We start from the raw sequence: 13655 nt of genomic DNA, 5'->3' as shown, positions 1-13655 counted from the left end.
TTCGCATCGAGAAGAAGCTTATTTTGACATTAGTCAAAGGTTTGGTTTTGGTTTTGGTTGTTTGTTTTTTAACAAAACAGATTGCAGAGCCAGATACCGGCTTCATTTGGCAAATGCGAGCCTGGGGATGGTTCTGTGGGTAAAGCACAGCAGTGCTGACACTGCTGTGAGCTTCCTCTTTGGCTGAAGCAAATCATGTAGGTCACTTGTAACTCCGTTTCCCTTCATCCTGTACTGAAATGATGTAATGAGAGGTTGTGAAACTCGGAGCTGAGATGTATAAAAGTCCCCAGGAGCAGATCCATAGCCTGTTCTGTTAGCGCTAAGTACCTTCGCCAAAGGTTTTTGGAGAATCATCTTCTCTCAGAACCACGGTGTAAGAAAAGGAGAACAGCAACACGTGACAGGGTAATCACATTATTTGCTTTTTCCTCACTAGTTTTGGCTCCTATAATGCAAAGTTTCTTGAGCTATAGCTAAGGAGCGACTTTCTGGCTGTCCCTGGAAAGCTGCCTAATTTCTGCTCTTATTTCCAGCAAGGCCAGAGATTACTCAAACTGCTTGAAGAGAGGGAGGAGAGAGGAGGGCTGGTGGTTTGGGACTGGGTGGGTGGTGTGCCCTCAAGAGGCAAAGAGGAATCGCAGCCCAAAAGCAGCAGTGAGAGCCGCTGGCAGAGGCAGGAGAGGAGCTGGTGCAGAGTTAGGGAGGAGAGAGGCAGGCGGTTGTCAGCGTGGAAAACAGAACCCAGAGCGAGGAAAAGCACCTGCAAAGGAGGACGAAGGGGAAGAGGAGTGCTTAGAGGGAAGGAGCAGAGCAGATGGAGCGAGGACTAAAAGGAGACTCCTTCAGGAAAACGGGGAATGCTTCTCGCCATGGAGACAGCCGAAGAGGCACAAAGCATAAATATTTCCCTTGTGCTGTTCTACATAGGAGAAATCACTGCCCTTGTTCTGAGGGCATGACATAAGCCCAGACAAAAGAAAACAGTTTCTCATCACCACTTCAAGCAGAGGTTTTCTTAGGACTCTTCCTGTTCAGTTGTCACTCACGCTGGATAAACCATTGCAAACAGCTAATTAAGATCCTGTCACCCCTGGTTGCTCCCACTTGTTGAACGGGCATATTACCCAAGCATAGGCAAGAAGCTCGGATGGCAGTGCTGGCAATGGTGATAAAAACTGTCCATCGAGTGAGAGACATCTTAAAGCTATGGCTGAAGTTTTATATGCCAAATGCAAGCACAGCATTTTGGTCTGACTTTGTTTAGAATGGAGGCGATGACGAGTTGCCACCGAGCACTGATCCCTTAGAGAGAGCCTGTAGCGTTAGATTTGCCCTCCAACATCGACCAGTTTGAGCACTTTGTACCTTTCAGTGGCAGACTCCAGAGCAAACAAGTAGACAGAGTCTGTTGAAGTGTGAAGGGTGCAACTTGCATAGAAATACGTAACTTTGCATGCCATACCATAAACTGGAATCCCCAGTTATTGGCTAAACTGTCTGGAGACAAAATATCTTTCGGTACGCCTGTCATTGCTGAGCTTTCCTTTAGCCTTAACAAACTGGTTTGACAGACTGTTCTCGGGCCCCTCACTCCAAGAAGGACATTGAAGGGCTGGAGCGCGTCCAGAGCAGGGCAGCGAGGCTGGGGAGGGGGCTGGAGAACAAGTCTGCTGAGGAGCGGCTGAGGGAGCTGGGGCTGTTCTGTCTGGAGAAGAGGAGGCTGAGGGGGGACCTTATCTCTCTCTACGACTACCTGAAAGGAGGGTGTAGTGAGGCGGGGGTTGGTCTCTTATCTCAAGTAACCAGTGATAGGACGAGAGGCAATGGCCTCAAATTGCGTCTGGGGAGGCTTAGATCGGATATTAGGAAAAATGTCTTTACTGAGAGAGTGGTCAGGCATGGGACCAGGCTGCCCAGGGCAATAGTGGAGTCCCCATCCCTGGAGGGGTTCAAAAAAGGTGTGGATGTGGCATGGTGGTGATGGGGTGATGGTTGGACTTGATGATCTTAGAGGTCTTTTCCAACCGTAACGATTCTGTGATTCTATGATGCTGTCGAGGAGACAGTCCCTACTGTATCCAGGGACAAGTTCACCACGCTATGGCAGCTGCAAATGCAGAAGTGGATAGCTCACCCTGACAGCGGCTTCTGCGGCGATGGACTCCCTTGGATTCAGCTCGTTAGCACAGCTCAATGGGAGGAAAGATGGTAACGTTCCAGCTATGAACACAGATTCAAACCCAGCGCTGACCTTCGTCGCAGATTCCCCCAAGGCAGTGAATCGCACCCCATCGCCAGCTGTTGTGCCAGCAGGGTGTACTTGATGGGGGGGAAAATAAAGAGAGACATCTTTAGGTACAGCTGGCTGCTGATTCCGCTCTGCTGACAGGCTCCGGTGAGCGCGGTCCGGCGTGCGGCCAACGCAGGAGGCCAGTTTCTCCGTGGCTGCAGACGGGACGGTCTGGAGCTTGGAGCTGGCAGGTCTGGAAAGGGGTTTCGTTCCAACGGGTCTTGTCCCCATTCTGGAAGAGCAAACTTTGCGCGGGCTGCCGGGTGGCCAAGATCTATTTTTCTGATTAGATCAATATTTTGGGCACTGCATGACAGACCAGATAGCAAACACTAATGCTACTCCTGAGCACTTCTGTATCACCTAGCATAGCTCCCAGGGTGCTTTTCACGGGAGGCCAGCATCCTTGGACACAGAAGGGACAACTGGGACATACACCCACGGCACCACGCGGATTCTTACTGATGCAGGCGCCTTTCTAGGCCAGAAACACACAGAAACAGAAGGGTGTTTTCCTGCAGCGATTTGAAAGGAGAGGGGTAAAAATGGAGCGGAATAATTTCACCACCACTTTAAAACTAGTATCGTGTTTGCAACAGGTTTGGTGTGGCTGTAACCTTCTCTGCACAGGGGTTTAGCAGTTCAGCGTACGGGCCAGACCGCCCTGGGGCATGTGCAGCTGGGGACATTTTCCGTAGCGTGCATCAATTACAGTGTATCGCTATTTATCTCATTTACACGCATTGAAAGGAAACGGCTGCTTTCCCTACAGTGCCCCATTGTGCCAGGAGCTGAGAGCACCCACCTGAAGGCAGGGGCTCTGGCTCCTGAAGCTCACCCCCAAGTCCGAGGCCAGAAGGGTGGTGGAGGGCAGCTGAATCAAAGCGCACACGATATCACAGTACTCAGGTGTTTGTAGCTGGCTGGGCACAGGCAATCTTTCAGGTCAGAAAGATTGAACCCTGTGAAATTAAAAGTGTTAGGTATTGCTGTGCGTAGTTCTCTTTCCAGAGGCAGTTAGACTAGCATTTTTTCACTGAAAACAGGACACATACTGAGCCTGCATACTGCGAGATAAGCTGGTTTTATGCTGCAGAATATATCTGGGCGTTTAAAACACTTCAGTCAGTCAGTTTTATGCTGCAGAATATACCTGGGCATTTAAAACACCTCAGCCGGACAGCGATGGGCATGCTTTCAGCAGTTTCACCTTGTTTAAGACATATCAAACTCCAGCATTGGTTTTGAAGACAACCTGAAACATAATCCTTAAACGTGAAACGTTTCGTTCTGATTAAATATACTTTTCTCCCCCATTATTAATGCAAACAGTTATTCTGACAGCTAACAAATCCATAGAAAAAAATGTGTAAGTGAACAGCCAGAGGTGATTTTAAAAGAGCTGTAAACTCAAACAGCCATGCCATGCTGGGATGGGGAAGAGAAGGAAACATCTTTGCCCTGGAAAAAGAGCTGGCTCGCACACTTGTCTCGTTATTACATATTATTGCATCTTTGTATCTGATTAAAATAGAGCCTAACAACTGTTAGACTGACTTAGAAGTCCAGTCTCCTTCCTCTGCCCCACTCGGAGCCGCAGCGTTTGTGCGACAGGGAGGGTCTGCGCCATGAGGATGCGGAGCGGGGCACGGCAGCAAGCGGGAGAGTTGTAGCTCGGAGCTGTGACGGCGTCCAGCTGTGCGCAGGGTACCGCCAGGCACTCCCAAGCCTGGCAGGAGCACCAGGATGGGCGCAGCGCGACGCAGAGGCCTCTGTGCCCGGGAAGGCACAGGCAGGAAGGCTGCAGAACCACAGAGTCATTAAGGTTGGAAAAGACCTCTAAGATCATCAAGTCCAACCGTCACCCCAACACCCCCCTGCCTGCTAAACCATAGAATCACAGAATCACAGAATAGTAGGGGTTGGAAGGGACCTCTGTGGGTCATCTAGTCCAACCCCCCTGCCGAAGCAGGGTCACCTACAGCAGGCAAACCTGTCCCTAAGTGCCACATCCACACGGTTCTTGAACCCCTCCAGGGATGGGGACTCCACCACTGCCCTGGGCAGCCTGTCCCAGTGCCTGACCGCTCTTTCAGTAAGAAATATTTCCTAATATCCAATCTAAACCTCCCCAGACGCAACTTGAGGCCACCAAACACCGTGCAGAGCAGCGGTGTGGGCATGTGGCGGGTCCGCGGGCCAACAGCAGGCGCGTGCGGCGGGCGCTGACCCTCGCCGCCCGGCTGACCCCGTCGCTTGTCAGAGGGGCTGACTCCATCGGGAGGACTGGCAGGGACCGGGGTGCCAGATGGCATGTGGATGCGCCTTGTGTGTCGGCTGTCATTCAGACAGATTAATGTGAAGTTTGTAAAAAGGAGGAGGAGGAAGGGGGGGGAAACAATTAAGCAAGAATCCCCCAAACAATCGAGGCCACGTGCCAGCGGGCAGCAGGCGTTGGCCGCACAATGGGTTATCGGCTTCCCATGAATGGGCCCAACTGTTGCAAACGACATGAGCCTGCCCAGTTTTCAAATCATTTAATGCTTTTGTTTACTTCCAATCCAGCCAATCTCCGGCCGGGGACAGCCGTCACCTGATAGCCTTTTTATGTATTTAAGTCCCAGGCCTCACAAAATAACTGAACAGCGGTAACCATGGCAATGCTAATTATTGCACTATAACTACAGTAGGAGAAAGAAAACAGGGCAGGCTGGGAGAGAGATTTGAAGATGTTTTTCAGCCAGGATTTGAGCTTTTGGCTCCTGGTCAGGTGTTGGGGCTTTTTTTTTTTCTTCTCCTTTTCTTCTTTTCAAAATCCCTTTGCAAACAAATAAATTGCATTCTGCTTTAAAGATCTCCCAGATAATAGTTTAGGGAACTTTGATATGTGTTTCTGGAAATCGTGAATAGAGGAGCTGAAAGCTCCCCGGCAGCCAGGCACTAGAGTTCTGCCTTGTTCTTTTAAGCTGATTTAGAATCGTGTAAAACATAAAAGATGCTTCAGCTAGAGACCAGATTTATTTAAGGCTTCTGCATCCTCATTTGGCAACGAGCACGCATTAGTACCACGCAGCTGGCTTTAACACAGCTATGCCAGAGTTCTAAAGCCCTTGTTTTGAAAGCAAAATCAACTACATCCAACTAAACTATGCTCTTCTGAAAGAGCAAGATGTTTTCCTGGACCTGAATCCCTTTGGATTTATCCTGGGTATCTAACGATAGCTTCCCGGCGTGTTCTAATCACTGCTTTACTCCTCAGGATACCCATGACGGCTGTAATACTGTTTGACATAACTAAAAGTAGTTTACCCCTTCATTTGCAACAGTTCTTTTCTTGACTTTAATTGGAGTTTTGAGCACGTAGGAATTTTTGAGTGCTGTAAACATATGCCAATATTTCAGTTTTGTACCACGCACTCTATCAGAAGCAAAACAAAACGGGCGGGATGGAGCATGCAGAACACGTCAAAACCGACGCTTTAAACCAAAAGCAGCCTGTCATCTTTCCGCCTCGGTTTTGTTGCTCAAGGCAGGCTGGCTGTTGTGCACTCAGGCACCAGCTTTTCATTCTGGTCCTTTCCCATCTCAAAAACTGCCTGACAAACTGTTTCATACGCTTTGCAGTTCCTTGTTAAGTGTCAGTAACTTCACGTGTCCAAATGGAAGAGATCATCCCGTCAAGTTTTGTTTGTGCAGCAACGCTCCGCGGATCCGTCCCCACCGACGGGACGCGGCGGCTGGGAAAAGCCCTCTCCGGGTGTCCAAGCCGGCAGCGTACACCGGTCCTTGAGCAGCTACGCACAGAAACTCCTCCCGCAGCCGGCTGGTCGCTGGCTTTCAAAGTTAACGCAAAACTGTCAGGCTACAAGTCCTGACGAGTTTCTTCTACATCAAGGCCAAACAAGTGCAAGACTCTGACAAAAGTGAAAATACTGAATCAGCTTTGGTTTTGTCTCTAGGCAGTTTCTCTTCTGGGTTCTTAGGCTTTCTTACAAATGCTGCACAAGAGGTCTTCTTAACCAAAACGTTTCCAATCGCATGAAGGGACACCTGATCAGGTAAAGGGCAGCAGGAACCAGCCAGCCGTGAAACCAAAGGTTGCGTCTGAACTCTGCAAACAAAATCCCTGCTGACCTACGTGAGCTTTGGCATCCCTGTCGTCTCCCCTCGTACCTGGGATGGCATGGCATCGCCTCCGCTCTCTGCTAACCCTTCCTGCCATTTTGCAGACTCCTAGCTTCCGACCCCTCCCAGATGAGTGAAGATGACCTCCCCAGTGACTTACAGTCCTTGTCGTGGCTGACATCTGTCGATGTTCCTCGGTTACAGCAGATGGCCAGTGGAAGAATGGATTTTAGCCTTGGTGCCCAGAACGCAATGCTACAACAGACAGGTAAACTGTTAGGACATTAAATAACTGCCCTTTAAACAACGCAGCCTACTGCCTCCTTTCTTTCCCACCCCACAGGCTAGCTTTCTGATTAGCAGATCCCTTTCACGTGTGGCACGTTTCACTTCCTGCCAGCAGACCTGGAGCCTGTTGTCTTCTGACAAGGCCTCTGCTGATACGGCTTCCTTCGTTTCAAGAGGCAGTGAGCCCTAGCAGCTGTAGCAGGGATCTTCAGATCCAATTGGCTTTTCTGCTCGGTGTAGTTGCTGGTGTCTTGTTGCGTGAACTTGGGCCGAGGTATTTAGGAGTTGCATTTCAGAGGTTTTAAACAGCTTTGAAATTAGGTAATTAGTCTCTCTTGTTTGTTTCAACAGTGACAAAATGAAGAGCATCTTCTTTACCCCATACCTGTTTGCTTCATACAGCCTTGCAGCATATGTTCATCGAACGCCTTTCTTTCCTTTGTGAACATCCTTTAGGTAAACACACTCGGTCCCTCAGGCACTGCTGAGAGAGCTCAGTGTTTCATCTCGCTTGCTTTAGAGCAGAAACCCTTCTGGAGTACAGGCAGTGCTGAATATGTGTGCTTTTCTTTAGTAAGATGCCGTGTCTGTAACCCCACTGTGGACTATTAAGCAGCTGTCATCTTTCATTCCCTGCACAACAAGTTTTAGAAGCACCTGATGTCATCTTTGCGATTTGTGAAACGTTCTGGGTTCTTTTGGGCTGGAAAGCCACAGAGAGGTGTGATTACCCGCTCCAGAGCTTCGTTGGGTTCAGCCACCTCTGTTAAAAACAAACATCGGCCCTCTTTTCTGAAGCGTACTTTCGTGTGAACGTTCACTGCCTTCGCCTTCTCCAACACAGGTCCTGTAGCAAGCAGCGTGCACTCGGCAGGAGCCCCTGGAGCAATGATTCACGTCCAGGCCAGCCTGCCACAGGGGATCCTGGGACTGAATTCCATTTCGACACATGGAGCAAACGTAAGGGCAGGCCTCGATGGCTTGTTATGGCAACACCTCTCAGGAAAAGATGTTGGTGATGATAAGAATGACACATCTGCTGTCTTTATCTCAGCAGATGAGCCAGTATGCGGTAGGTGGGCAGCCATCTCCAAGTTTACAAACCCAGCAACAACTCTTCCCTCCTCCTCATTCACATCAGGTGTTTGCCCTAGCACAGAACACACAACAGGTACTGTTGTTTGCTTGTCGTCTGTGTCTTGCAGTACCTGCCAAGATCATATCTAGAACTCTTTTAAAAGAAAAAATAATACAATATCCCTAAACCTACGTAACCACAAACATTCCCCATCCGACATTTTCCTTCTTTTCCTTCCACATGCAGTGTAACCCAGCAGCAATCTACAACACACCCTACGGGACCCAGCCACACTACTCTCAGCCACGCCTGGCTCCTCACTCCGCCCCAGAACTGCATCCAAAGCACTACCCCAAGCCCATCTATTCATACAGGTGAGTAGAGAGCAGAACAGCGCACTGCCTACAGCCTAGGACGGCTGTGACACCGTCGGTGTGGTAGCATGGGAGTGTTGGATTCCTTTCAAAGGGAACAAAAATCCCATCCTCTGCCCAAGAGTGCCGTGGAAGCTGCGTCCGAGGGGCAGCAGCAATGAACAAGCAAAGTCACTCCTGGGCATCAGCATAAAGGTAGAGAAGGTGTTTGCAAAATGCGTAGAAGTGGCACTTGAGGACATGGTTTAGCAGGCATGGTGGTGATGGCGTGATGGTTGGACTTGATGATCTTGGAGGTCTTTTCCAATGTTAATGATTCTATGATTCTAATAGCGGAGAGGAGTAAAATCTGCAGGGTCACCGGGTGACTCCTGAGCACTTGAGCACAGTAATCTCACGATCAGCCAGCCGCTTGTGTCTGAAGAGATGGGTCCAAGGTTGCTAGCCCAGAAGGCAACTTGATGGCTAAGTGCACACGCTCTGTTACGTCCTGTATTTCTCTATCCTGTAGTTGCTTGATTGCAATGGCGCTGAAGAACAGCAAAACAGGCAGTCTCCCGGTGAGCGAGATCTACAGCTTCATGAAGGAGCACTTTCCCTACTTCAAGGTACGCTCACACCTGAAGGGTGGAAGTAGAACCTCGCAAATGCTTTGTGCAGGGCTTATTTCACTAACGTCCTCCTGCGTCCCTCAGACAGCCCCCGACGGCTGGAAGAACTCTGTGCGCCACAACCTTTCCCTGAATAAGTGTTTTGAGAAGGTGGAGAACAAGATGAGTGGCACCTCTCGCAAAGGGTGCCTGTGGGCTCTCAATCCCGCCAAGATCGACAAGATGGAAGAGGAGATGCAGAAGTGGAAGCGGAAGGACTTAGCTGCTATTCACAGGAGCATGGCTAACCCAGGTAGGGCTCACGTGTCGCTTTTGCTACGTGTGTGAGAGGCAGGGGGCAAAAATGGCTGTTTGGCCAGAAATGCATGAATCTTAAGAAATTAGTTATCTGGAAAAGAGCTGATTAGTGCAGAGCTCTCACGGCTTGCGACGGCCTCCTCCCCCAAGCTGTGCTCTGCACTGAATCAAGTCGTCGCTGCTGCCCCGAGGTTGTACGACAGAGCCATGCGCTGCAGCAGGAGGAGGCAACGGAACTGACAGCTCTTTTTGGAGGCCCTCGGTGCAAATCGGGCCCCACAGGTTATCTCTTCCCCCCTGTGCTAACCTGCCTAGCACATTCAAGGTCTTCTGAGGAGTTACGCTGCCTCCAGCGTTAGTATTTATAGTGTCATATTTTAATGCAGTTTTTTACTTACTCTGCAAAACTCTCCCTTTACTAAGACTTTCTCATTCTTATTTATAAAGACACATATTATGGAGGCTTTCAGGAGCTCAATATTGGCACACAGATTCACACACTGTCGATGTAGCCTGCAGTCGTAAGTCTGGCAGCTCACCCTTAGTGAGTCCATGTGAGCCTGTTGCCCGCAGTCCTGCGCGTTCTTCAGATGCTGAAGCAACTCTAAGCCTTCCTGTGCCTCATAAAGGGGGAAAATTGAGTTTAATCAATCAAATGCTACATCCCTGGCTAGCTTCTCAGATTTATATCGTCAAATAGGTCCTAAAGTTACAATAACCTGTTAGGTTTCCTTGACAAATAAAAAACCTGCCTCTCTTTGGTTGTTTTTTTGTTGGGCTTTGTTGTTTTTTTGTTTTTTAAATATTTTTCAGGTGGGAAATAGTATTCTAAAATGTTTTTTAAGCCCCTGTTTGAGGTTAGCAAGAGAGAGCTCAATATGACTTCCATAATGTATGGGGCAGTGGCCTCCTGAGGGCATTGTTTCAAGCACATAATTTTTCAAGAACTCCAGAACACGACTTCTTGATATTTTAGAGGTGCAGCTTTTTTGCTGCAAAATCTGTAACGTACAACGAACGATAAATAACCTCCTCCTTTGCTTAAAAGCAAAGGTGCACATGAAACTGTCAGGAGGCTCTGCTACGAACCCGATCAGAAACATGAGAGTAGCCCTATCTGGAGGAGCCCTGCCGAGGACGCTTCGTTCTGCGACTCTGGGCCAGCTGCCGTCGGCGGTGGCTTGGTTGCTCCGTGTGAGGCTCGCGTGATCACAGAATCACAGGGGTTGGAAGGGACCTCTGTGGGTCATCTAGTCCAACCCCCCCGCCAAAGCAGGGTCACCTACAGTAGGCTGCACAGGACCTTGTCCAGGCGGGTCTTGAATATCTCCAGAGAAGGAGACTCCACAGCCTCCCTGGGCAGCCTGGGCCAGGGCTCCGTCACCCTCAGAGGGAAGAAGTTCTTCCTCATGTTCAGAAGGAACTTCCTGTGCCTCAGTTTGTGCCCATTGCCCCTTGTCCTGTCGCTGGGCACCACTGGAAAGAGCTTGGCCCCATCCTCCTGACCCCCACCCTTCAGATATTTGTAGGCATTTATAAGGTCCCCTTGTGATGGTAAGGGGTGACCAGTTAGGGGTGACCATGGAAGTCAGCTAGGGTAAGGGCTAAGGGTAGGGAGGGAGACAGCTTTTCTTTGCTCTCTGCACTGCCTTCTGTGCTGCATCTCCTGCGGTGTCAGACTCTGCCTGTTCAGGTTCATGGCAAAAGCGTGTGGCTGTGCTCACTTGTGAGACGCTTTGGCAGGGTCCTGCTTGAACAAACGGGTGAAATCTTCTCTTTTCTCCCCTGGGAACGGGCATCGCTCGTGCAGAGGAGCTGGACAAGCTGATCACTGACAGGCCGGAGAGCTGCCGGCGGCCCAGCAAGCAGGCAGAGTCGGAGGTCTCCGCGCTGACCCACATGGCAGCCGCCCAAGGCCGCGTCTCCCTCTCGCAGCTGCAGCCTCAGCCCATCATGACGCTCTCGCTGCAGTCCATCCCCCTGCACCACCAGATCCAGACCCAGGCTCGCATCGCCCCGGACTCGCCGGCACCAGCGCAAACGCCTCCTCTCCACGCTCTGCCCGACGTGAGCCACAGCCCTCTTCCCCACCACCCCATGGGACGCGCGCCTCCGGACTTCCTGAACGTGACAGCGGACGTGAACGCGGAGGTGGATGCTCTTGACCCGAGCATTGTGGATTTTGCATTGCAAGGTATGGGAGAAGGAAGCTGGGCTAGGGGAGGGCACGGTTTATGGTAGTCACTGAATGTAGAACCAGGGTCACAGACTGTTAGGGGTTGGAAGGGACCTCTGTGGGTCATCTAGTCCAACCGCCAAATCTGTGGGTCCTCAGCAGGATGCTCTGGGGTGGGGTGTAACTGAGCTAAAAGCTTGTGCTGGGTGCTGGCCTCTGCGGCGTGACTTGCCTGCCCTTCCTCGGCGCGATTCTGCCCTCTGCTAGACGGGAGAGCCAGCCACCCTCTGGTTCAAGTGCAGGCGCCGTGGTAGGTGTAGGCAGCCACGTCAGGTAGCTGGGCCTGGGACACCACATCTCCCTGCCCATGGGAAACCACAGCTCTGCTCACGCCTTCCCTTCCTGTAAGAAGAGAACTTCCCCGGCTCATGGCGATGCCTAGTGCGGCCCCCGTGTTTCTGGTTAGCTCACGGTAGATAGATGCTGCCCGGAAAGGTCTGAACTCCGCTGGAACCAGGGGATTCGGGGGAACAGACCCTCTCACTGCCTTTGCACCACAAATGGTACCATCTGCAGGCAGCGCTGGCCCTAAGCAGCGGGTAAAGCCCTTTAGTTACGGACTGACCCCTACACACCGTGCCCGGGCGGTTGGATCTGCTCCTGTGACCGGCATTTCATCTTTTAAAGGTAACATATGGGAGGAAATGAAAGACGACGGCTTCAGCCTTGATACGCTGGGTGCCTTCAGCAACTCCCCGCTCCACCTCTCAGACTGCGACCTGGGCACCCCCAGCCTCACCACCCCCGCCCCCAGCGATCGCTCCTTCTCAGATGTGCAGGTCACCGGCCTTTACACCACCTACACGACACTGGACAACATCGCGGCAGCCCAGTACATGAACCCCCAGGGCAACAAACCCATCGCTCTGCTCTGAGTTTTGCACCGTTCCGTGGGCCTCCGACTCAAGGGGCCAGGTTCTCCCCACCGTTAAAGTCCAGCCCAAAAGCAATAAAAGAGCTCCTCCTGCAGACGCTTGGAACGTGCTGGCTGTTTACTGGGACACAGCACGTGATGCCAAAATAAATCCAACTGTTACGAGCAGAACCACTTTCACGGATGGCAAGACTGAGGAAGGGGCACGGACACTGCTGTTGCACGACTGGCGAGCTCTTGAGAAGGACCTGGAAGGCACTGGTCAGCAGGAACTTTCACTAGAATAGAACTGAGCTAAGAGTAGTCTGGTTAAGGTAAAAACATTTACTCCACGCTGTGGTCTGGACCTACACGCGGACGCCGACGCCAACAACGGGCTGGCCAGCGCCAAGCCGGAGTCCAAAACGTTTGAGCGTGGACCACGTGTATCTCCCATCGCAGCTCGCCAAATAACTATGGCCATGGAACGAAGACCACACGCAGCTCCTGGAGACACTTGCACCTCTAACGCTTTTCTGACGTAACTGTTGTTAATTTATTGTTATGAGGTAGGAAAAAAGGAGCAAAAATACTGAAAAAGCAGCAGCAAACCCATAGCAGACAACTGTTTATCTAGGTTTAAAAACAAAGTCCTTACCCTATGAAGGAAGCGGTGCTACTGAATTATTAAACTGATCCCTGGCTAGAAGATTTTAGGAATTATGCCTATTTTTAGGAATTTTCTTAAAAAAAAGATTAGATTTGTTTATAGTCTTGTGTATTGTGCTTCTCTCTATTCTTGTGCTAGGCAGTATTACTATGTGTAAATTTATTTATATTTATTCTTACAAAGATGAAAGAAATTATGTAAACTGAGCACTGTTCAATTTTTTAAAATGCTGCAGTAACCTGTTTTACATCCACTAAATTATTCATAATCAAAACCATAACAATTTTAATCACTGTCATTACACTACATTTCTTTTAAATAAGCACTTTTGATACTGTGAAACTCATGTTTTTTAAAAAACATTCAGAGACCAAATACTGTAACTGTACCATAATGATTCATAATAGTCTTTCTTTCCTAATTAACCAAGTAAAATTGATTCTAATGTAGTTTTTTAAATTTTCAAACCCTGCTTCATACTTGGTAACACAGGTTGCAAAAAAATGCGCTGAAACATCTGAAAATATAAAAAGCAAACTGTATGCTGGAATTTAGCATTTAGCCTGCTCACCCCCCTGGGACCATGAAGTAATATTTATATCTCGTGTTCTGTCCGTCCCTGTGCATTGATAGAATTTCCCCGTCTGTCGGTTCCGGGATTGGGTCCTCGTGCTCACAGGCTCCTCTCTCCCACACTGGCCCGTTCTATAAACGCGGCGGGCGCAGGGCTCGGGAGCCAGCCCCGTGGGCACCTTCCGGCTGAAAGTCACCGCTGGGAAGATCAGGGGTTAGAAAACGCCTGTATCCCCCCACGGCAACCCCTTCCAAAA

At 50.1% G+C, this 13655-nt stretch overlaps 1 protein-coding gene across 1 annotated transcript; it reads left to right on the top strand.

Moving 5' to 3' along the window:
* The first annotated feature begins 6602 nt into the window (after positions 1–6602).
* FOXN4 (forkhead box N4) lies at positions 6603–12177 on the top strand. Its single transcript, XM_075434866.1, has 8 exons — positions 6603–6686; positions 7551–7666; positions 7764–7877; positions 8031–8158; positions 8670–8766; positions 8854–9061; positions 10877–11260; positions 11930–12177. Exons 1-8 carry the CDS (start codon positions 6626–6628, stop codon positions 12175–12177), a joined length of 1356 nt encoding a protein of 451 aa, XP_075290981.1. The 5' UTR covers positions 6603–6625.
* The last annotated feature ends 1478 nt before the right edge of the window (positions 12178–13655 follow it).

The sequence above is a fragment of the Opisthocomus hoazin genome, chromosome 13 (assembly GCF_030867145.1).
Source record: "Opisthocomus hoazin isolate bOpiHoa1 chromosome 13, bOpiHoa1.hap1, whole genome shotgun sequence".
NCBI lineage: Eukaryota > Metazoa > Chordata > Aves > Opisthocomiformes > Opisthocomidae > Opisthocomus > Opisthocomus hoazin.
The sequence above is the reverse complement of the archived record's forward strand: the minus strand, read 5'-3'. Positions and strand labels throughout refer to the sequence as shown.